The sequence below is a fragment of the Lottia gigantea genome, assembly GCF_000327385.1.
Source record: "Lottia gigantea unplaced genomic scaffold LOTGIsca_63, whole genome shotgun sequence".
Lineage (NCBI taxonomy): Eukaryota > Metazoa > Mollusca > Gastropoda > Lottiidae > Lottia > Lottia gigantea.
In genome coordinates, this window is record NW_008710145.1 from 159,515 (window position 1) to 185,300 (window position 25,786).

The following is a 25,786-nucleotide window of genomic DNA, read 5'->3' on the forward strand; positions in this document are numbered from 1 at the left end:
ACAATGTCCAATATCAGTCACATTAGTAGCTTGCATGACCACCCTGAGATTCTATGCAGGCATATGCTCTCCGACACACTGATAAAGTTATTCGTCTGATTAGGTAATGGGGGGTTATTTCGCCATTCTTCCTGGAGGGCTTGAATTCTTGTGGATTAGCTGGAGGGCCCGGTCGCTGGCGAACACGACGTTCCAGGATATCCCAGAGATATTCTATGAGGACATGTCAGGAAAACATGCAGGCCACGGCAACAAGTTGATATCTGTTGGTTTCAAAGAAGCCAAACGATTCTGGCTGTATGGGATCTGGTGTTGTCATACTGATAACTGAAAACTTGAGAAATGAATTTCATCGACGTAACGCTGAGCTGTCAAATTGCCGTCACGATAACCAGTGGAGTCTTCTCCTGTCCAAAGTTACCCCTGCACACCATGGCACTCCCTCTCTCTCATATGGTACCACCTCTTGAACTCTTCATGGCGCCATCCCTCACCTCACATCCTGATAACCTCTCTGCCTCCCACAAACTCTGAACTTCATCACCGAAGACCACGCTCACGTCGATGTTGAGTTGTCAATAACTGCCCCGTGTACGGTCTGTAAGTCCCGATTCCTTAACCTCGGGAGGCGTCTGTCGACTGACCCTGTGATCTAACGCATAGTTCGTTGATAACGTCACGGTTCTGGAGATGTAAGAAAAGCAAGTACCGGTCATCACGTGGTGTGGTCACTCTTGGTTTGTCCGTTCTAGACTTCTATCTTGTCTGCCATGTCTGCCTGTAACGTTGCATCAACTGTTACAGTAACACGGGAACAACTGAAGGTTCTTGCGATGTGAGTACGGGTGGCTTCCACTTGTAGCATTCTCAGAGCTTGATCGAATTGTTTTATCAGTCGTGCAAATATTCGTGCGATTTTTTATCGTTGCGTGATTTTCTCAGTCCAATGAGCAGTGATTTGAGTAATGTATTTAAGGTTCAACTTGCCACATATTTTCTTTTTTTTTTGTTGCTAAAATTAACTTTTAAAGTTTCTTTTGGCCTTGAGTTTAGTAGAACATTTTGTGGAATAATGGAACCTCTATCCAAAATATCTCGATCAAAACTTGATTGTCCATGTTCAAAGGTAGGAGGCAAATCGCGAATTTTCTTCATTTCTCATTTTCACTCTGATTCATCCAAGTCTCAACTCAAACCGTTAGTAAACTTTAATCCTTGGACAGTGTTTTCATTGAGACATGTCTCAATACATAATTATTCATTCTAGCCTCCGCTCCTGAAAATAAATACACATACGTTATTTCATTTTATGTTGTTTTTTTTAAGACGCAAAACGTTGTACCAATTCTATTTTTTTTTATTACCGACTATTGAGTCTAAATTTCTTTTCACAATGAATTGTTTAAATTTACTGGATTCGATCGTAAATCTACACCATCCCTTCGTTTAAGAGGACAGTTGTTTTAATTTGCCACATTTTAGGGTTTTTTAGCCGCAATTTGTCTTTTAATGACGGACTTGTATTCCTTTACTGGGTTTTCCTGCTTTTCATTTTTACAGTTTATAATTAAAACAGAACTTCGTTCCAAGTGGTTGAATCAGAGTAAAATAATAGTTATATCATAGTATAACAATGGTTGTTTCAGAGTAAAATAATACATTATCATAGTAAAACAATCGTTGTTTCAGAGTCAAACAATGGTTGTATCATAGTAAAACAATGGTTGAATCAGAGTAAAACAATGGTTGTTTCAGAGTAAACCAATGGATGTATCATAGTAAAACAAAGTTTGAATCAGTGGTTGAAAAAGTGGTTGTTTCAGAGTAAACCAATGGATGTATCATAGTAAAACAAAGGTTGAATCAGTGGTTGAAAAAGTGGTTGTATCAGAGTAAAATAATAGTTTATCATAGTATAACAATGGTTGTTTCAGAGTAAAATAATACATTATCATAGTAAAACAATCGTTGTTTCAGAGTCAAACAATGGTTGTATCATAGTAAAACAATGGTTGAATCAGAGTAAAACAATGGATGTATCAAAGTAAAATAATATTTTATCATAGTAAAACAATGGTTGTTTCAGAGTAAAACAATGGTTGTATCATAGTAAAACAATGGTTGTTTCAGAGTAAAACAATGGTTGTATCATAGTAAAACAATGGTTGAATCAGAGTAAAACAATGGTTGTATCTGAGTAAAATAATAGTTTGTCATAGTAAAACAATGATTGTATCATAGTAAAATAATAGTTGTGTCAGAACAAGTAATGGTTGTATTAATGGTTTCATCTGAATAAAACAATGACTGTGTCAGAGTTAAGCAAGGCTGTGGCGGATGTACACAATGATTGTATAAAAGATTAGGGTAGAGGTGTCACCAGCCTCCCAAGGAGTTCAATAAGGGGCCAGACTGATTTAACAAGGGGACAATTGTCGATGTTGAATTCAAAATACGACAGCTCTGTGGAAGCACCATTTGTGCCACGGAACGTTCTCCCCAATAAAAAGCTTGAAAATAAAATGATTTGGTGGATTCTTGCACACAGTTTGGAGCAAAAACATATACAATTTCTTGAGGGTACAAACCATTTTGTTTGGTGGTGAGATAATAATAAGAGTATGTTAATAATAATAAAAAATATCAAAAAAACATGTTTCTATCATAATTAAAAACACCATTGTACCAGAATACAGCAATGGTTGTATCAAATTAAAACAGAAGGTTGTGCCAGAGTATAAAAAAGGTTGTACAATAATCATCATGGTTGTATCAAAGTTAAAAACAATTCTTTTAGAGTAAATAGTGTTTGTATCACAGTAAACCAATAATTATATCAGAGATAACTATGATTGTACCATTGAAATGGAGGTGGAACCAGGGTTAAACAGAAATTGTATTAAAATGAAATGATGGTTGAATCTATTGCCTTATATTAGTTTTGAATAAATGGAGTAGGCAGTAATTCGGGCGGTGAATTTGTCCCAAAGTGGGGACATTTGCATTTCATTATGGGGACATTTGATGTGTCACAGCCAGTCACATGCTGTGATTAATAAAAACTTTCCAACTACAATATATGCAACATCTCATAAGATGACTGCACTATACACATACTAAATTAACATTGTCTAGGAGTACTCAGAGAATTATTACTCTTATTATTACTCCAATCCTAATGTACTCTTGACACCATGTCCATACCAATAAGTTGGATATTGGTTCGTAAAGATCGAAGGATGACGTCACATCTGTATTTTAATATACCTTACTGCACCGTAAGGAGATTATCTCCTCGAAAGATGTCTAACTTCCGTATTACTAACTCACCTAACATTATCCACGACTCGAATGAAATATTTTTAGTTCGACCTTCTCGGTCTTATTTCAGAGACATGCTGGTAAATCGTGGTCGGCCTGCTCGTGGGGATTTCCTTTGTATATTAAGTATTTGTTGACCTACGAAATTCTGAATCTAAGGCCCCACTGTTCAGTAGTGAAAATCACGTGATCAGTAAATGTAGGTTATAATAGTATACATGTATGAAAGCATTCATTCATTGTGAAAACCTGCCTTCAACGCCTTGTTGTATTGACGATAGTATTGGATTACTGGTAAAGAACACAAATCGTAAGGTAAGATTAATAGAACTATTAAATTAATATTCAAGTAGCAAAAGAATATATTGAAGATATTACTGTGTTGAGGTTGGTTATCTATTTTATTGACCGTCTATCACACGCGGATCACGTGTTCAAGTACCGTTAAGAACCGCGAAGCAGATCTCATTATGATAATGTTGTGAAAATCACAATACTTTTATTCAATTAGGAATTTATTGGATTGGAATTTATATATTCATCACAGATGTTCCCATTTCCAAAGCCACACACATTTATTTCAAGAGGAAACCTTTATTATACATAGTCGTGTAACTAGGATTGAAAATAATTCATTATCGTCTGAATTGTTTTAAAGAAAGATGCTTTCTGTGGCCTATTGCGGATAATAAGTTATTATGAGTGGTTGAACTCGATGCAAGGTATCAAACGATCACAAATATTATGAAAAAATCAATGAAACTGCAGTATTACTTATAATTAAACCAAAGACGGTACTTAAAGTAAACACAACGAATTCTATTTGCCTCGACATCTTCATACAACTATATCTATTTAAACCTTTGTTAAGGACTGGTGTTAAAGCGACACATGTTACTGATCGAGATATTCAGTTGTGCGTTATTAGGTAAAGATATATAATAAATAATGTTTATAGTGACACGAGATTTTGTATTTATACGCTGTTGGCTTCTAATGAATTTAATTGTAATATTAAAATTCACATATAGGTATATAGATATTTCCGCGTTTATTGTATCTTTCGACGAAGACTTCTTTCTTGAAGCTGGAACTATATATAAAGTAGATTAGATGGGTGCGAAATATTAGACACAAGTCATTTGTACTTTTAAAGTTTGTAATCTTTATCTCTCCCAGGTTCTACCAATAATATTGGACCTGTTCTATTTTTCTAGATCATACAATAGATAACAATACACTGGCATGATTTATCAGGTTATCACCAAGACTGAAGTAGATCAACTAACAGATGAACTAAAGATCGAATTTCCGGGATCAGCTAAGGTAAAGAACATCTCAATTACTATCATCATTTTCTGAATCAAAATTACTGAAATATTAGTTCATAGACTCAGCTTTGTTACTATCTAAAAGTTCCGAATGATTCTTCTATCTGAATATTTAGATTTAGATATATATCGTTTGATAACGAATCAATAGAAGTGAATGTGTATGTGAATAAGTGTAGATTTTGGTGAGGTGGGTCCATGTTACAATGACTAGACACAAATTTGAAATTTAGCTCCTAATCAAAATATCTAGTTACACAAAATGTGCTGTATTTCTACTTGGATAGTCTTCGAAAAATGAATAGATACTCAAAGATGTTCATTTTCATCATAGAGGGTATAAAAAACATAATATGTAATATTGTATTACATACACATATGAAATTCAATTTGTTTATTTTATTTATACTAAATGTCAATCTTCATATGTGGTGTATAATGATTATATTGTATATTAAGATGTCTCGGGTTCATCATGGTTTGATTTGTAAACAGGTTTTCACCTTTCATATTGTCTGATCCACTGATTTAATTCTATTTGATGTGACAAATGACCAATGAAGTCCGGGTAAACAATTTGATATAGATAACTGCCCGACTGACCATTTAACTGACCATCACGAGAACAGAACATGGTAATAACATGGTCCAAACTAATCATAATGTCCAGATGGTGTAATGCTTGTCAATAACACTGGATCTTGTTATCGATCAACATTTACACACTAGTCAATAATCAAGATGGATCGATGTTATATTGTGACACTGAAACGTAGATTTTAACTTGAATATCAATATATCTCTACACCAGTCTTTAAATTGTTCTTTTATTTGGATGATCTCTATCTCTCGTGTAAATATCATCATTTTTATACGCCCACATGAAATGGGGGGCGTATATTGCCGTCACCTCTTTCCGTTGGTCCGTCGGTCCGTCCATCCATAATTGCTCGTAAACACTCTACAAGGCACAATTCTTGACTGGTTTCGACGAAACTTGGTATGGTTGTTTGTAATCACCCAAGGATGAACCCTATTGAAAATCAGACGAATCGAAAAATATTTACTATCAGTTATTGCCCTTGTTCTTGAAACGCTCGTAAACACTCTAGAAGGTGCAATTCATGACGGATTTTGATGAAACTTGGTATGAGTGTTCGTTATCCCCCAAGGATAAACCCCATCGAAAATCAGAAAAATTGAAAAATATTTAGTATGAGTTATTGCCCTTGTTCTTGAAAACGCGTTAAATTTTAGCTTGTAAACACTCTAGAAGGCATAATTCTTGATGGATTTTGACGAAACTTGGTGTGAGTGTTTGTAATCAACCAAGGATAAACCTTATCGAAAATCAGAAAAATTGAAAAATATTTAGTATTAGTTATTGCCCTTGTTCTTGAAAACGCGTTCAATTTTTAGTTCGTAAACACTCTAGAAGGCACAATTCTTGACGGATTTTGACGAAACTTGGCATGAGTGTTGGTTATCACCCATGGATAAACTGTATTGAAAAACAGAAAAATTGAAAAATATTTAGTATGAGTTATTGCCCTTATTCTTGAAAACGCGTGTTGGTTATCACCCAAGGATGAACCCTATTGAAAATCAGAAGAATCTAAAAATATTGAGTATGAGTTTTTGCCCTTATTCTTGAAAACGCGTTCAATTTTTAGCTTGTAAACACTCTAGAAGGCACAATAATATTCTTGACGGATTTTAACGAAATTTGGCATGAGTGTTCGTTATCACCCAAGGATGAACCCCATTGAAAATCAGAAGAAAAATATTTAGTATGAGTTATTGTCCTTGTTTAGCTCTTAAACACTAAAAGGCATGATTCTTACTGGATTTTGACAAAACTTGGTTTCATTATTCAGTCCCGTTCTGAAGATTGAATATTTGCCTTCTAGAGTTTTCACGAGCTAAAACTTAATCAATATTATTCAGTATCGCCCTAAAGAGTTCAAAAGAGGTGTATGACCACCCGATTCGCCTTTTATTAGTTGATTCTTTCAAGAAGTTGTTAGCCTTTGTTAGCTGTTCGTAGCAACTAACATTTACCTCTGGAGGCGGAAAGGCGCCTTTGTTATGTTATAAGCAGTAATAGCCACTAACAACTTCTTGAAAGAATAAACTAATAAAAGGCGAATCGGGTGGTATGACTGAAGGTTGAATATTTCATACTGGTAATTGTTACTGTACTGCTCAATATTTCTATTCAAAATCAAATCTGCCAGTGGGCGTATATTACCTTGCCTGGCAAGCTATCTTATTATGTCAAAACACATCATTAGATATCATTTCTCATAAGTTCCACTGATCCAAATCCTGGCTACACATATTGTATTTAGACGACTCTGGTACAACCTTGTCCATGAGAGTAATGTTGCTACCATTAGGATATACTTTAGTACCCCAGGTACCAAGACTGTTAATGTTAATGATTTTCACGGAAGATATAGTATAAATATACTGACATACAGTTTGTGGTGGATGTGGTATAACGAAAAATCAATTAACACCTTAAGTTGTAACACAAATTTCTTTCAAGAATGAACCCAATTTTTATGTATACTAATTTTCTGTGATAGTCTATCTGTCAATGGATTGAAGAGAATTTTGAAGGTTTGAAATTATTTTCAGTTACTTGTAAATTATTCTAAATTGAAAATATATTTCAATTCATGTATAAACAAAGATACACGTATCGTGTACGGAAGTTGTTTCGGAATATATATTATGTTTTCCAAATTTGTTTCTAATGGTTTGACCAACAAATATGACGAATGATATGATTTATCATAGGGGTTCGCCATCCGTTTGACCAACCGTAAATTAGTCTCAAAGCCTTCAAATCCATGTGTGTTCAGAGTTATCTAGCGAATTGGGTTTTGATTATTTTATTAAATGTACTTTATATGAATTATTGGCCAATGTCCAGCAGACAAATCTTATCTAAAATATTGACATTACATTTATAACAAATACATTTCTTTCCAATATGAACTTGTACTTGCCTCAAGGTGATCTAAATACATTCTTTATTAATCTATTACATACTCAAGTATATGCCTTAGTTCGACCAGGGGTATATTGAGACCTCAAAGGTGGATTATAGATTTCCGCAAAATATTTAGTTTAGCAAGTAACAGGTTTAAAATCGAGGAAGGGTAGTGCGGGGGTCGTCGCAACTCTACAAGGTGATTTAAACTATTCGGTCAGAATTTACAAATAGCATAATCTGTGTAGGTTAATCAAGACATACATGAAACATTTCCATTAACTACAACGACAGATTTGTGTGCTGTTTGGTTGTATCCCCCTATGCTGCTCGACATATCAGAATCTGCGAGCTTATATTGAAACAAAAATAAAGGTGTGGTAGATTCTAACATGTCAAGTTACCCCGTGTTTTATTTACATTTTAGCTACAATTTAAACATGACATATAGAAAATAGAAATAAATTGAAGGCCAGTCTTCATACTCTTAGAAATGCCTTAAGTTATGAAATTCCTTGACAGTGGGGTTATATGTTATTATGCAACCAAACTTTATTGAAGTTTTATGAACAGCAAGTACAAAGATAGCTTGCCAGGCAAGGTACCGTACGTCCACTACCAGCTGTCAGAAATGATAACAAAATCTTTAGTGGCTTAATAATGCCTTTTCAAATAATCTTAAGATCATTTTTAATCAAGGCAAAATCCTGAAACAATTCATCAAGTTATCATGAAATTCAAACATGAACAATGTCTCATCGCTGTACAGACAAGGGCAATAACTCGGAAACTGTCCATCCGATTATTACCAAGTCGAACTTGACTGAGATCTCATCAATATACATGCATACCAAGTTTCATCAAGATCAGATAAAAATTGTATAGTCTCTATCGTGCCTACAAGCCAAATTTGACACGTTTTTACTAAGTCAAGGGCAATAACTCTGAAACCGTTCATCTCATTATTACCAATTCCGAACTTGACCGAGATCACATCAATATATAGATACATACCAAGTTTCATCAAGATCAGATAAAATTGTAGTCTCTATCGTTCATCAGATTATTACCAATTTCGAACTTGACTGAGATTTTATCAATACAAACATGCATACCAAGTTTCATGCATATCGGATGAAAACTGTAGTCTCTATCGTGCCTACAAGGCAAATTTGACGCGTTTTTACTAAGTAAAGGGCAAAAAGTCTGAAACCGTTCATTCGATTATTACCAATTGCGAACTTGATCGAGATCTCATCAATATATACATTCATACAAAGTTTCATCAAGATCGGATAAAAACTGTAGCCTCTATCGCGCCTACAAGAAATGTGGACCGACGGACAGGAGCGACGGCAATATACGTCCACATTTCCATGTGTGCGTATAAAACGAGTAAATAAAATACCAATTGATTATCTCCCCAAATCATTCACATCTAGTTATTGTTAAAAGCTATCAAAAACGCAACCAAGTATATCAAAGAACTCTCCACAATTTTAGGTTTTTTAATTTTAGTTTATTCGGCTGTTAAAAATATAATATTTCCACAGATTGTTGCTTGAAGCATTAGTTCAGAAAGTTTCTATGGGAATGATCTAGATATATATAATATAACTTCTTTTTTTCACTTATTTAGACGCTTTAGAATTTTTCATCGGTTGATACTGTTTGTGATAATTACATAATTCTGGACATACTTTTCTTTAGCCTGCAAAAAATCAGATGAAAGAAGTAGGTCTAATATGGTTAAGATGACACAAATTATTATTATTTCAGATCTTCTATGTATTAAGAAATTATTTACTAGGGTTAATGGAAGGTTTTGAGGTGATAGTTGATAATTGGCCAGAATGGACTTGTATTATATTGAAACCAGGGTCGGACCAAGAGGTAATTTATATTTATTTACATACGACAAGGACATAAGTCGGGGCAATTTATAATCAGATGTCATCAAAGCTTACTACTCATAATTCCTCGTAGTTGTATAATACATTGAATAATATTTCAAAATAATACTATTTGAAATGAGTGAATAATAATCATCAATTTCCTGTATTTATTTGAAACTTCCTACAAATTTAACAGAAATGTGGGTGCAGCATCCTGGTAGTTAACACAAAATGCCAATTTACGCATGACATCAGAAAGTTTTCATGAATTGAGGGTATTCGAAACAAAGGTAACAAAGCAAGCAGCCATATAACTAGCTACTGATGTAGCTATAATATCTAAGTGATTGTTGGTTAGATTCTCATGATTAGGCCCTTGTGGCCGGGATGTAATTTTTATGAATATTTGTAAACAAACTATAATTATTTCAGGTACCTGGTTATTTTGAACATTTCTATATTTGTTATGCCAAAAGTGTTGCGTCTCTTAAATTTTTTATACAACGACCAGGTGTCATAGACTGGAAAAAACCTGCTACATTTACAGGTAAATCGTCATTATCTTAAAGGTATACTACCTCTTAAAATGGACATAAGATTTAAACTCTTTAACTTGGTCAATAAGAGTATATATTCATCAGTTGGACTTACCAGGTGCCATGACTAAAAAACAGAAGCTCTATATTAACAATATATGCATTATCTAAAGGTTTTTCAAAATTACTCCGGTTTATGGATTTATTGGATTATATTGTTCCGTCGTGTACTTACAATTTTTTTTGATTATGTATTTATCCAGATAATCAGTAAAATTTGTTGGAAAACGTACAATGTACTAAAATATTCAGAGCTGTATTTCAACCAGTTGAATATTTGATATTTCAGGTGTACCGTACGATATTTTACCAGTTATACACGAAGTCTGTAGAAAACATGGTGGACACTTGCCATATATAGAACCCAGATTTATGTACTGTTGGACTACTAAACCACCTGAAATGCCCAAGTAAGAGACTCGTCATTGACTATTATAATATCTTAAATTCGCATTCCAGTTGTTCAGTCGGTTTTGTCAAAAGCTTAAGATACTTCACTGCATAAACTTGTTTAATGCAACAATCTATCGACCTAAAGTGCTCATTTGGTAGCCAGAAAAAACACACACACAGTTTCATATGAACAGAAATAGTTTTCAATAATATGACGTCTGTATGAAGGAAATTAGTCAATTATATATTACTTCACAGTTGTATGTATTGTAATGTAAAAAATATCAAGTATTCTACATGTTTCAGGATTCCTGAAGGTATCAAACTTACAACATTATTTCCAGAACATGCAGAACAATTACAATGTGATTGGAAGAATGTGCGTGGTGGCAGTGACCTAGATATTTATTTTCGACGTGTGATAAAAAACTTTGACAGTAGTGCGCTGATAAATGAACAAGGCGAACTACTCGCATATATTTGTATGCAATTTAATGGGTCGATGGCAATGTTACATGTGAATAAAAACCATCGAGGTTATGGATACGGGGAAATACTGTTAAAAGCCATGACACACAAACTAACGTCTAACAAAGAAGTAGCCTACGGTTTTATACCTACAAAAGACGATCTTGGAATTAAAAAAGCCCAAGTTTTAGGTTATACATGGATACCTCAGGGGAACATGGTATGGGTTAAATATCTTCCAACACCGAAACCACAAAAAGCTATAGATACAAGTGACGAGTCGTCTGACTTAGCTCTTTCTGATGACGAAGAACCAAATATTTTTATCAATGCAATTCCTCTTGCCGTGAACAAGAAATCTCACAAACCAAATTGTTTTACATCATATGTGAAGTTGACATAGTTTTAATAAAAGCAATATACATTTTCGTAACAACTGTTTTTGGATTTAAGTATCGATAATCCAAACCAAACCTAACACATTCACCTGGATGGTTATATCAGTTATTTGTGTATAATTTATAACATAGCCGAGATAACTACTAGATGTACATATTTGGTTGCATCGAAATGGGTTGTTTATTGTATCTGTTACAGAGTACTGTAAGATAATGGGAATACAAAGAATGCAACGATTAGCCTATATAAAAAGCAAAAAACCGATGATTGCATGCTTATCTTAAACCTGTAATAATATACATACAAAACAACTTTGAAAAAAAGGGAAAACATTGCTAATATTCTTCATAGATAACTACCAATTTTCAGTGCCGATCAGTTAATCATTTTCAGTGATGATTTCTGAGAGAACGCCTCAGCTTTTCCCAGAATATAGCAGCTACTTCTGGATCCTCATTCCACGTCAAATATGTGGTAGTTGAAAGTAAGGCTTTCAATGTCTTGCTCATATACTCAATCTTAATATCCTCCAATAACACTATGACCAACGGCTCCATAAGTTCATTTAAAACATGTTTCTGAGCCAGAGTCATTTCAAACTGACACCAGTCACTGCGTGCAAAATTATTGGATACCACAATAAGTGCATGACGACTGTCTTCTATCGATTCTACAATATTATCAATTATCAATCTACCGGCAGCAAAATCTCTTTCGTGAACACACAACTTCAGGTTGTCTTCACCTTCCAGGCGTGGTGCTAGCTGATCCCAAACCCAATTACCATCTTCAGCACTGTACGACACAAATACATCATATTCATATTGTCTCCCTTGTAAATTCGCGATTTTCTTAGACTGATGTCTCCAGATGTATATTTGGTATTTAATCGACCACCTGTATTTAAATATGATTGATATTATGAATAGAACGATTATTATGACAGTCGAAACACCGATTACTGATTTAAATACGGCGATATTGTTCAAACATATTCTTTCTGTGATATTAACACATTTATAACCTTCAGGATAGTACATAAACCTCTTGTGATCCCGATTCAACCATTGTATAAACCACACTAAATTACAATCACAGATGTATGGATTATCATCCAATGCTATTGATATCAATTGTTTCCTTACTTTGGCTGAAAACATCTCTTCGGTGATAGTTCTAATCTTGTTTGATTTTAAAGTAAGTAGAGTCAAATTAGGGTTCGAATCAAAGGTTCCCTTGGACCATGTCTCAATATTATTTCCTTCAAGTTTTAACTGTTGTAGGTCTGGAAAAGTTTTAATTACACTGGGTACATTTTTCAGGTACGAGTATGTAAGCTGTAAAATACGTAGCTGTTTAAGAGGGGAGAGAACTCTATTTATTTTGTCAATATTTTCCGGGATATAACCACATAACGTATTGTAAGAAAAGTCAAGCCATCGTAGATTATGACAACCCACAAAGGTCAGTTCATCAAAATATTTGATCAATATTCCATTACTGTGCAATAGAAGCTGACCAAGGTTACTGTTATTTAAAGCGTATTTTTCAAACCTCAGAGATGATCGTGGACTTCTCTGATTTGTCATTCTCAGCAAACTAAGAAGTGGTAAACGTGAGAAGGAATTGCTTTTAACGAGATACATACAATTATCACTTATATCTAATTGTGCCAACTTCTTCAAACAATTCACATTTTCCGGAATGTACTCACAGATCGAATTATTGCGCATAAAAAGTAAGTTAAGTTTTGGAAAGAGAGCTGTATCACCATAACAGAACTGTGGCACATCCCTTAAATAGTTTGAATTTAGATACAAATGTTCTAGATGCGGCATTGGATGTGTTATGATTCTCTCTAATTTGTTGCTTTCTACTTTCAAATCGGCCAAATTTATCAACGATTTAAATTCGGTTAAGTTAACAATTTTTAGATTATTCCTGGAAAGATCCACAAATTTTAACAAAGACTCCAATGGTCCCTGGAATGCATTGGGTGGTAGTTTGTTTAAATGAATATTTCTCAAATAAATGCCACCAATTCTGTGAACATTGCACGAGTACAAGACATTTCGAACTGAATCCAGAGTAAGACTGTTACCGGACATATCCAACCTTCTCAAATTTCTAAATTTCTTGAACGAATCTTTATGAATGAAAGTTATTCTACAAGATGTTAATCTCAGATCTATGATTTTAAGTGAACTGATATTTTGAAATGTTTCTTCTGTAATATTTGGAAGATAATTCTGTATAAATTCTAATCTGAAAGTTTTTTTCGGAAGTCTAGGTATATACGTTAAATTTAGTCTAATACAATTTACCTTACCATGCGAACATTCACACAACTTGGAAGAGCAAGCATCCTCTGTCCTAAACTGTTGAAATGTCATAAGAAAAATCACAAATTCACAGAGATATCCCATCTTGTTAAGAGAAAGTAAGTAATATAATTAAATAGTTTTATTATTCAGGATGTGGCCCAATTCGTGAAATTAAACTGTATCCCGTTTCAACACTCAAGGAGGTATAATTCTTGATGGATTTTGAAGAAACTTGGTGCTTGTATTTATAATCACCCGAGGATGAACCTTATCTTTAGAAAAATCTAAATATATTGTAAACTCTCCAAAAGACACAATTCTTGATGGATTTTGACAAAATTCGTTGAAGTTATTGATTATCACTCAAGGATGATCCCTTTTGAAAAACCAACTAATCAGAAAGTATTTACTATGAGTTATTGCCCTTGTTCTTCGAAATGCTTTTGATTTAAACATGTAATACTCTCGAAGGCAAAATACTTTCTGGATTTGAACGAAACTTGTTAAAATTGATTACAACCCCAAAATGATTCAAATTAAAAAGATAGTGGACCACAGCCATATACGCCCTTCACGGCATGCGGATGGTAAAACGAAACGTTCATTTTAAGTTTCATCAAAATCGGTTGAAAACTAAGAGAGTAATAGCATATTCAAGATTTTTGGGCAAGGGCAATAACTCTGCTTCTAACGGTCGAAAATAGCTCAAATCCGAACTTGATCTTCGTTTTATGAATATGCGATTCCATCAAAAAATCTAGTTTTTAGAGCGTTTACGAGCAATTGATGTTGATAGAAGCACTTACACTTACAGTATAGAGGTTAAAGGGCGATAACTCCTCAAAACTGACGTAAGAGGCCTAAATCTTGAAAAAGCCTTGAATTTAATCAGAAGTAAACTTAACTCTCTCAAACCTTTCGATTTAGGTCCAATAATCCATTTTAAGTTTCATCAAAATCGGTTGAAATATAAGAGAGTAATAGCATATTCAAGATTTTGGGGCAAGGGCAATAACTCTTTTAACGGTCGAAAATAGCTCAAATTCGAACTTGATCTTCGTTTTATGAATATGTATACACATACCGAATTTCATTTGATTCCATCAAAAATTCTAGTTTTTAGAGCGTTTACAAGCAAATGTTGACGGACGGACGGACAGAGTGTTTAAGAGCAATTGATGTTGATAGAAGCACCTACTGTATAGATGTTAAAGGGCGGACGGACGGACTGACGGACCGACGGACGGACAGGGATGCCGACAATATACGTCCACATAGAGAGATGTGGGTGTATAAAAATGTTTTAAATGGAGATGGTTGCCACTGAAAAGTAACATATATATCGATATAACAGTCGGTAATGTTGTATAAAAAGTTGTTGCTGTATTATGTAGGGGAATCATATTATCATTTTCCTTACAAGCTATCCATAGTAATCCATTATTCATTTTATACATTGGTCAGAAACGGAATGAATGTAGTTTTACGTCCCACTTTTCTGCACTCTGTGGGCTAATGAAGACGAGCAACGGCATATAGGATACAAAGGGGGAAAACCGCTTTCGTCCTGACCAAATTATTTTTCATTTCAGAGCCCTTATAGCCTGATCTCTCTTAGCCTGTAAATCTGTAATTAATATTTTTTTTACTCTTGTTATGGTCAAGCTCTTCCTGTTTTGGGTATTTCTGTTTTAACTAGTTAGTTAACTAGCTTATAGTTAGTTGGATAACAGGTGCTTCTGTCCATTTTAACTGTAACAGCATCAAAACCACCGTCAAGGTGTCCCCATCAACCATTCACAATGATGTTCAAGTGCTTTACAAGTTGGAGATTAAATAATCAGGAGTAAAGATCGACATCCTTGTGTGTGGCCTAACTATGGCTTTATTAAATCACTGGGCAAACAAATGACAAGGGAGATTACAATAAGGAGAAAGTCGACAAATTGATAAGAGGTAATTGTAGTGGCCTATAAAACCATTTTCAAACATTTCAAAACTCTTTGGTGTTCTATTTCATGAACGTAATGGCCAATCGTCTCAATAAGGACAAAACATGCTTTTAGTTTAAGTGTTTACTGAGCTTTCGGTTTCCAGTCAATTGTCTCGCACAATCTCGAAGTGTTCACGTGACCTGTCAGTTATGAATGGAGGGCACGCGAGATGTGAACTGACCAGTTGTTTGATACCATTTACTCCTCTAAACATCTCATTGACATGTTTAACTATTTATCTAATTGCTGGTTAATTAATCTCTACTTTATTGTTAGTCAATGTTTATTCCCCGTCTATTATCATTGGAATAAAGGCGTATTGCCACTAGAGTGTCGCAAAATTAATATTTGTTAGTTCGTTTCTCTTCTTTCCAGCACAATAACGTTTTTGTACGGTAGGGTTTGATCGACAATTAGGAATGGAGACTAGAACGGAGCGAAGATATTTAATATCAGTAGAGTGTTAATGACCAAGGCTGTATAAGCTATGTTATTGGGTAAACAATGAATAAAGAATGAATCGAGAAGATTGCATGAGATAGGCAAACACTTCTAGTGTCAATTATTACAAAATATAACATTATTATCTTCAGTAAAACAAATATATCACACAGTGTTTAGCTTATTATGATTACAATATAGATCCTGTTCACTTCACTACAACCATTAGTACATGTACACAAATAATTTTATACCTACATGCATAATTAGCCTTGAATTCTTTACAGCATTTCTTATTATGCGGTTCTTTTTAGGAATGCCAGTCTTTTCGAATATACTTACTTCATTGACACATTGGAAATGTCTGATTAGACTGCTAAGATCCTTTGAAGAAACAGGCCTTGAGCTAGACTTATTTGTTCGGAGGACCAAGTCATATTTCCAATGGTTTATTTTGTTTAGTTGCAGTAATGGAATTGGTCGGTTGTCAGAATTTTTTCGAGAGGGGAAGGGGGGGGGGGGGGGAGATATGAATCAGTTCCAGAATATTGTAGGTTTTTTCCCGTATACAATGTACCTCGGCGAATACCTGGTTCATTATAACTAGATTCTGAATGAAATTGAAAGACTAATCGCTGTTATATGTTGATAATTGAACTATCTCTTGTCGTCATTAGAAAATCTTAAAGTGTCGTTTGTTATCAAACCAAACAGAAGGTCAACAACTTTATGGCGCCACTTGCCTTATAATATATAATATAATAAACCGTTCCTGTACTACTAACTACTGGTAGCGTTTGTTTGTCATTTATCTTGTCCCAATCTCGTATCAGTTTAACAGAACCCCCCTATCATCAATACCATCCATTCAAATTAATATCATGGGGGCGTGGTCAGTTTCTGGGAATTAATATGCAAAACCGTTCAAAAATTTATCTTTCCCATTTGGATGTATTGGACATTTTGAAAATGATATGATTTTTTTTTTAAAATATAAATTTGACAACTCATAGATACACTTAGACATTGGAAAAACTTTGTATTCATAGTCGTTCTTGAATGACTTGAATTTTGTGGTCTCTTATATATTTAATACAGTACTGTCAATCACGTTGAATGTAAACAATTTATTCGGTATATAATTAAACTAGAACTTTGATTTGATAAAATTCTACTCACGTGACCATCGTCCCCGCCCCGCATTTTCAATATTATTAATGAAATGATTGTAAATGTTCAAACCATATCAATCACAATAAAAGACAAGTTTTGATGGAAATTAATTTATAATCAAATTATTGAAGATAAAGTTAAATAGCTGATCGGTTCAAGGATTATCGGTGATATAAATGAAGAAGCAAACATATTTCTTTGATTTGTTAGAAATCTGCACGTGGAATATCGTCTGAAATATAATTCAATGTGGCATTATTGCAGTATATGGAATAACTGATTACAGAATTTCAGTTCAAGTTTTTACAGTGTCATGATTCATTCGATTTCTCAACAGCGACCATCTGAGGTTTTAGTTAACGATAATAGTTTAGCAGCTATGTATACCGGGGTATCACAGGGGCACCCCTCCTCCTATACAGGACATGGACAAACTTCATTTCTTATAGACGATATATTAGGTAGCTCATGTTCAACATCGAATTTATGTTTATCACCTAAATCTAGTATAACTCGGCCAACACCGATAAATCCAGTTACCTTACAGACTAATAGTTTAACAGCACCGTTAACAGCTTCCAATTTTTATAAACCCTTAGCAATGTATGACCCTAGTGTATTAACTCATACTGCTGCCGCTGCCGCTTATTTACCTCATATGGGATATTCCAGTGCTTTAGTGAATCCTGCAGCTGTTTATTCATTACCTTATACTCGTCCAGATTTAGCTTTATTTGATAGACATTTATCTTTTATGAAAGGTATGTATATAAAACATAATATTGAAACAATAATGTATACCTGTAAAAGACCAAGGAGCGGTATTGTGTGGGCCTATGTTAAGTATATCGTATACAAACATGTTTCTAAATTCATGCTTAATGTTGCTCCTTAGAAAATATTTTCCCAGTTCATCTGATTTTGTAGCAAGTGTATTGGGATAGGTTGGAAGACGCCTCTCAAAACTATCCCACTTGATCAGAAGAAGTCTATTGTCCAAATCTTGTGAAATATCACTTAAAGATTGTATCTCTGGAGTTTTCTCTTAAAATAAACTTAAAAGATGCATGTCTGGTATAATTTGAAGCTTTTCGTGGTTTGCTGTGAAATACAGTTCATCCCGAGTTTATCTCTGTAGGTCATAACTTATTTATTGTTAACTTATTTATAGTAGATGTTAAAAATGATCTTTTTATTGAAATTTTCCTGAAAAATTAATTTGAAGAAAAAAGAGTTTACTTTTCAAATATTATAAAGCGTTATTCTGATATCGTTAATATTCGGGCAGTATTCAACATTTGAATGTAAAATAACTTTATCATTTAATTTTTTTCTTGGATACAAGAATATGTTTAAAATAAAGAAAAGAATATTTAATTTGAATTTTAATCGAACTCATTACCTTAAAACTTTCTTCAGTACTTTCTAATAATTTTACCATTATTGAACTTAGTGGCAAAATAAAAAACGAATTAACGTGTGAAATGAATCTAAGATATTTGACAAAAAACAAAAGTTAACAGACTGTAATAGAATAAGAGTTAGCTAAAATCAAATTGAACATGGTTTATTCATTTACAAAACACACTTTGTGTCATAAAAAGTGTTTTCATATGTCATACCTTGATTATGTAAATGAATGTTTACGTGTACGATGTATTGGATGAACAATTTTTCAAATTTCCAAATGGACTAATGATTTTATTAAGTTGTTCTAGAAAAATCACAGATGACAAACTGATAATCGGTATAAGGTGCTGTAAATGTCACCTATGTACATGAATAGGCTAGAAAACTTTTATCAAACTCAATTACTGATCAATGCAAAATACATTTTTAATGGATAATTTGTAATGAATTACGCAATCGCTTATAAGGCCATTAGATCAGTTTCATTACTGTGACAATCAAAAAGTCTTGGATTTTGTATTCACATCACTGTCTTGTGTCTGCCTAACCTAATTTTAGTCTGATCGGTCGTATTAATTACCCGCCAAAAATTATATATATATATATATAAATTTTGGTGTCAGTTAGGCCTACATACTATGATAAGAGGATTGGTTTCACTTTCGACATTAACAAACTTTAAATATAAGGATAAATTACTTTTTAAAATGTTTTTAAATATTTACGTTTCCAGGCTTTGCGTCACTAATTTAAATTCGACACAAGTTCTTCCAGTTAAAAACTTCCAGGGTAGGTGCAACAATTAAAAAAAAAGAACTGGTACATTCAATTTCAGATAATGTACAAAGTTCAAGAAAAATAAAATTAGAAAATGCATTACAGACTGAATAATGTTATATAAGCTGCATAAGTAACATGAGAAAGCTGTGGAAATTCTTTAATTGAAAATAATTAAGAAATCTCAACCCTCATTTTAAAAATGTGTTATGTGTGAATCAACTGAATTGGTGAAATACAAATTTCAATTGTGATATTCGAGTAGGAATAGAACAATCGGAAGACAAAAATTCCCACCCAAATATATATTACATATTGAATTTCTATAGTCAAAGATGACCTCAAGTTGTTGACATCGGGCGTCTATCTCACTAATTAGTTTTAATCATTTGAATAATATCCTAATTCATTTCCGAGTACTTTATATTTGTATAGACAAAGGGAAGATTGGGGATCTGTTAGGGTGAAAGAACGTGTTACCGTTTTGTTGCTATTAGCCTAAGACAGTTTGATCTATCTTGTTTTCCCAATTTGATATATGTTTTCAATTACTATTGCGAATCAACAAGGAATTGAAAATAAAAGAAAACAAGAATCTCGTTTCTGATTTAAATAACCCAAATATAACCTCCAATTTTCACTCAAACAACGTCTAATTCTGCCTTGTTTTCCTGTTAAAGTTAATCATTCAGTTGAATAAGATTTTCTCTATTGGTACTAATAATAACCACTATAGTATTTTACTGTATAGTTTAATCTGCGGAAAGACAGTGTCATATATACACTCATTATTTTCTTCCTTTTAATATACTTTTATTGGCCTATATTGCTTAGCGGAAGACTTTGCGGATGTGTGATAAATTTAAGTTTTCACTTGTGTTTGCCATTCTATCGAAACGCCTGCAACCACTCCAATAAATAATGAGCACTTTTGGGGCGTAGGTCTACTTGAAAATTGCAAAAGGCAACTTCAAATGCAAGCACGTGTCACAGCTAATATTTCCTATTTTTCAATAAGTGTTATTAATTAATGAATTGAAATCATAATATTTAATTTATTGCTCATACCTTTTGTCTATTTGAGATCAAAGTTTGGTTGCATTTTCTATTTGAAATTTGAGATACAAAAATTGTATAGTTCCAATGCTAGACTGGTACAATAATATATAATAGTAAACTATATCATATATCTATATTAGAATTATATATTGCACCTTTTTAACCTCGGAGCCTTTTCGGTAACAATATAGAGTAATAAACAATTAAAAGTGCACGAGACCGAAATGAACTGAATTTGATTTTGCATGTCATCAAATTTGAGTATGTAATGAAAGGATTTGCCATTTCCATTTGTAAAACAGACCAAAATCTAATTGTTAACATCAATCTAAAATGATTTGCAATCATTTGACACAAAAATCGAGGTTCAAACATTTACAAGTGATTTCAGGACATTCAGAAACTCACTCGGAACAAGTTTTATATCAAATTGTATGTAATATGACCAGCAATAAGAAATAACTAATCTACCAATAAACCAATAAAGTTTTCAAATAAAGTCAAAATTGTGCTACAGTTGGCATTCTATTTTTGTTAAAAACCTTAATAGATGTAGTAATCACCCGCAAAACATGTAAGTATTAACAGTGATTTCCAAGTAACTCATTACATTAGTCTGATTTTTGAAGACTTTTTCCATCATGACAAGTCTGCTGATTATTATTCAAAGTACACAAAGTGAATTGGCAAAATTCCCTTGAGAGGAAAATTCATTAATAATTTTAGGATAAATTTTACAAGTTCCGCCTCTCACCTACGTTTTATACTCTCATAACTGTTTTACACTTCATTATATTGTCGTCAAGCCTTTTTTGTTATTAGACCGCTTTATACTTGTGATAGGAATGCTGAAAATTAGTACCATTTAGTATAGTATCATTTTACTATACTTTCACTGGCAGACCCCAAAAAACAAGTTGTTATATATCTTTACATCCACTTCAAGATTTGATGCTTATTCTGTCAACATCATGAAATGTTACATTCGTCGTTGAATTAAACGGCTATGTATTGGTTTAATCTTAATAGTAAACTCATACTTACGCATCATATCACTTGCACCTTAACAGAGAATAATAGTTACTAGCAATCGACTTTATAAAACGGTCCAGCAAACTATTTATACCGCATAAATCCGACCAGAGAAGGTCTTGTTTGAATATAATAGGTAAATCACTAATTTAATATACATAGTGCAATTTTAATATATGAGGGATTAAATTTATATTCAATATAACATATAAAGATATTTGTTAGCATCTTGTATTGTTTATAGTGGTCATAGATATCAATATTCTTATCATCATAGTCAATAAAGAGTTTAATCTGACGACTTTTATATTTCACGACACTATTAGACCATCAGTCATAGATCTTCATGAATATATACTTATAGCTTATATCTATCAGTAGATTGGCGCTAACACTGTGACAGATGATTTCTTAATGACCAGAATGGCTCAACAGATCTGAATTTTGATCATAGTAACAGTGGAATTCTAAACAAAGTTTATGGTTAAACTCTTAGAAACTTTGAACTATTCTATATTGTTACTAACAGATGTTATAATTGTTATAAGTTAAAAACCCATGAGTGTACCTGTGTACTTTTCTAATATCCACCAAATCAGGTGAATAAGGTGGATGTTGGGAAGAGAGCCCATACTCGTGGAATTTGGCCATTACTATCAATGATGTGTGTGCTGGAGCATTTTTCTCATCTCATAACCATATATATATGAGATAATTAATATAAACTATTGACTGAAAGGGGGTTATGAGCCTTTCTCGGAAGGGAGAGTGGAAAGGATGAATCCCTATGTGGTGATGACTGTTTTATTGGGCATATAATATGTCTATATATATATATATATATATAAGGCTCACACTTATCAATCCCCCTCCTAACAATTGGCAAACGTAACTTGTTTTGATGATTATATTTTTGCTAGTATACAAGACAAAACAGCCAACAAAATTTCTATGAAATCTTTAATATCTTAAAATGTTCCTCAAAGAAGTTTATGAATTTCCTGATATTTGTTTGTTATAAAATATCTTGCCAATGGTTTCTAATCAGAGTAAATATATGAATTGATATAAGATGTTTCTCGGCTGATATAACTTTTTCTCACGAAGAAATTGTACAATATATTGTTTCTCAGCTTTTACAGGCTTTGGTCGTATTTTCAACCTTTTTAAATATATAAATTTTTAATGTTCTTTTGTTAATGTTAACCTAATTACAATGCAGTAGTTATCTTTTAATTTATAGAAAACAGTGTAACTTCCTGAACATCCACGTCCTTTCTATATATTTTAATATACTAATATAATTTCTAAACATTTTGATATAGTTTATAGAGAATTTTATATAGTTTCTAAAAACTTTATTAATTTTTTTTTCTAAAACTTAAATATATCAATATTTTTCTAAAAACTTTAATATAATAATGTAGTTTCTAAAAACTTTGAACTAGTTCCCAAAGACTTTGTTATTTTCTCTAAAAATTTCCAAAAACTATATATACTAATGTAATGTCTGAAGACTTTGATGTACTAATATCATTTCTAAAAACTTTGATGTAGTTTCTAAAAAGTTTACTGTAGTAATATTATTTCTAAAATCTTTGATATAGTTTCGAAAGACTTTGATATGGTTTATAAAAACTTTGGCTTAGTTTCTTAAGACTTTTAAAGAATTTGATAAAGTTACTTAAAACTTTGATATAGTTTCTTAAACCTTTAATATAAATATAGATTTACTGTACTATTTTTTCTCTAAAACCTCGCTACAGTTTTTGAAACCTTTGATAAAGTTTCTTAAAACAATCGATGCCGTTTCTTAAAACTTTGATTTAGGTTCTAAAACATTAGATATAGTTTCGAAAAATTTGTTCTAAAAAAGTTCTAAAGGATATAATTTCTAAAAACTTTGATACAATTTCTAAAAACTTTGATACAATTTGTAAAAACTTTGATACAATTTCTAAAAATTTTGATACCGTTTCTAAAGACTTTGATGTGGTTTTTAAAAAAATTGATATAGTTACTTGAAACTTAGATATAGTTACTTGAAACTTTGATATAGTTACTTGAAACTTCGATATAGTTACTTGAAACTTTGATATAGTTACTTGAAACTTCTATATAGTTACTTGAAACTTCTATATAGTTACTTGAAACTTTGATATAGTTACTTGAAACTTCTATATAGTTACTTGAAACTTCGATATAGTTACTTGAAACTTTGATATTGTTACTTGAAACTTTGATATAGTTACTTGAAACTTCTATATAGTTACTTGAAACTTTGATATAGTTACTTGAAACTTCGATATAGTTACTTGAAACTTTGATATAGTTACTTGAAACTTCTATATAGTTACTTGAAACTTCTATATAGTTACTTGAAACTTTGATATAGTTACTTGAAACTTTGATATAGTTACTTGAAACTTTGATATAGTTACTTGAAGCTTCGATATACTAACTTGAAACTTCGATATTGTTACATGAAACTTCTATATAGTTACTTGAAACTTTGATATAGTTATTTGAAACTTTGATATTGTTATTTGAAACTTTAATATAGTTACTTGAAACTTTGATATTGTTACATGAAACTTTGATATAGTTACTTGAAACTTTGATATTGTTACATGAAACTTTGATATTGTTACATGAAACTTTGATATAGTTACTTGAAACTTTGATATAGTTACTTGAAACTTTGATATTGTTACATGAAACTTCTATATAGTTACTTGAAACTTCGATATAGTTACTTGAAACTTTGATATTGTTACATGAAACTTCGATATAGTTACTTGAAACTTCGATATTGTTATTTGAAACTTCGATATAGTTACTTGAAACCTCTATATAGTTACTTGAAACTTTGATATTGTTACATGAAACTTTGATATAGTTACTTGAAACTTTGATATTGTTACATGAAACTTTGATATTGTTACATGAAACTTTGATATAGTTACTTGAAACTTTGATATAGTTACTTGAAACTTTGATATTGTTACATGAAACTTCTATATAGTTACTTGAAACTTCGATATAGTTACTTGAAACTTCTATATAGTTACTTGAAACTTTGATATAGTTACCTGAAACTTTGATATAGTTACTTGAAACTTTGATATAGTTACTTGAAACTTTGATATAGTTACTTGAAGCTTCGATATACTAACTTGAAACTTCGATATAGTTATTTGAAACTTCTATATAGTTACTTGAAACTTTGATATAGTTACTTGAAACTTCTATATAGTTACTTGAAACTTCTATATAGTTACTTGAAACTTCTATATAGTTACTTGAAACTTCTATATAGTTACTTGAAACTTCTATATAGTTACTTGAAACTTTGATATAGTTACTTGAAACTTCTATATAGTTACTTGAAACTTTGATATAGTTACTTGAAACTTTGATATAGTTATTTGAAACTTCGATATTGTTACTTGAAACTTTGATATAGTTACTTGAAACTTTGATATAGTTACTTGAAACTTCTATATAGTTACTTGAAACTTTGATATAGTTACTTGAAACTTTGATATAGTTACTTGAAACTTTGATATAGTTATTTGAAACTTCGATATTGTTACTTGAAACTTTGATATAGTTACTTGAAACTTTGATATAGTTACTTGAAACTTCTATATAGTTACTTGAAACTTCTATATAGTTACTTGAAACTTTGATATAGTTACTTGAAACTTTGATATAGTTACTTGAAACTTTGATATAGTTACTTGAAACTTTGATATAGTTACTTGAAACTTTGATATAGTTACTTGAAACTTTGATATAGTTACTTGAAACTTTGATAAAGTTATTTGAAACTTTGATATAGTTACTTGAAACTTTGATATTGTTATTTGAAACTTTGATATAGTTACTCGAAACTTCTATATAGTTACTTGAAACTTTGATATATTTATTTGAAAATTTGATATAGTTACTTGAAACTTTGATATTGTTAATTGAAACTTTGATATAGTTACTTGAAACTTCTATATAGTTACTTGAAACTTCTATATAGTTACTTGAAACTTTGATATAGTTACTTGAAACTTTGATATAGTTATTTGAAACTTCGATATTGTTACTTGAAACTTCTATATAGTTACTTGAAACTTTGATATAGTTACTTGAAACTTCTATATAGTTACTTGAAACTT

General features: G+C 32.1%; 2 protein-coding genes across 2 annotated transcripts; one reads left to right on the plus strand and one right to left on the minus strand.

Moving 5' to 3' along the window:
* Positions 1 to 3,566: 3,566 nt before the first annotated feature.
* Positions 3,567 to 11,436, plus strand: LOTGIDRAFT_235312 (hypothetical protein). Its single transcript, XM_009064475.1, has 6 exons — positions 3,567 to 3,636; positions 4,539 to 4,647; positions 9,433 to 9,546; positions 9,981 to 10,095; positions 10,434 to 10,554; positions 10,844 to 11,436. The coding sequence occupies exons 2-6, from the start codon at positions 4,567 to 4,569 to the stop codon at positions 11,406 to 11,408; spliced, it is 996 nt and encodes a 331-aa protein (XP_009062723.1). The 5' UTR covers positions 3,567 to 3,636; positions 4,539 to 4,566; the 3' UTR covers positions 11,409 to 11,436.
* Positions 11,437 to 11,805: 369 nt separating this feature from the next.
* On the minus strand, positions 11,806 to 12,231 carry LOTGIDRAFT_78088 (hypothetical protein; the record flags this gene model as incomplete). Its single annotated transcript, XM_009064470.1, has 1 exon — positions 11,806 to 12,231. A coding segment is annotated over one exon (426 nt), but the record flags the coding sequence as incomplete, so codon positions are not given.
* Between the last annotated feature and the right edge of the window lie 13,555 nt (positions 12,232 to 25,786).

Coding starts and splice junctions, on each gene's coding strand:
- LOTGIDRAFT_235312 (XM_009064475.1), top strand. CDS start 4,567: ATGATTTATCAGGTTATCACCAAGACTGAAGTAGATCAACTAACAGAT. Junction 10,096..10,433: donor AAAACCTGCTACATTTACAG/GTAAATCGTCAT, acceptor TTGATATTTCAG/GTGTACCGTACGATATTTTA. Junction 10,555..10,843: donor AAACCACCTGAAATGCCCAA/GTAAGAGACTCG, acceptor TACATGTTTCAG/GATTCCTGAAGGTATCAAAC.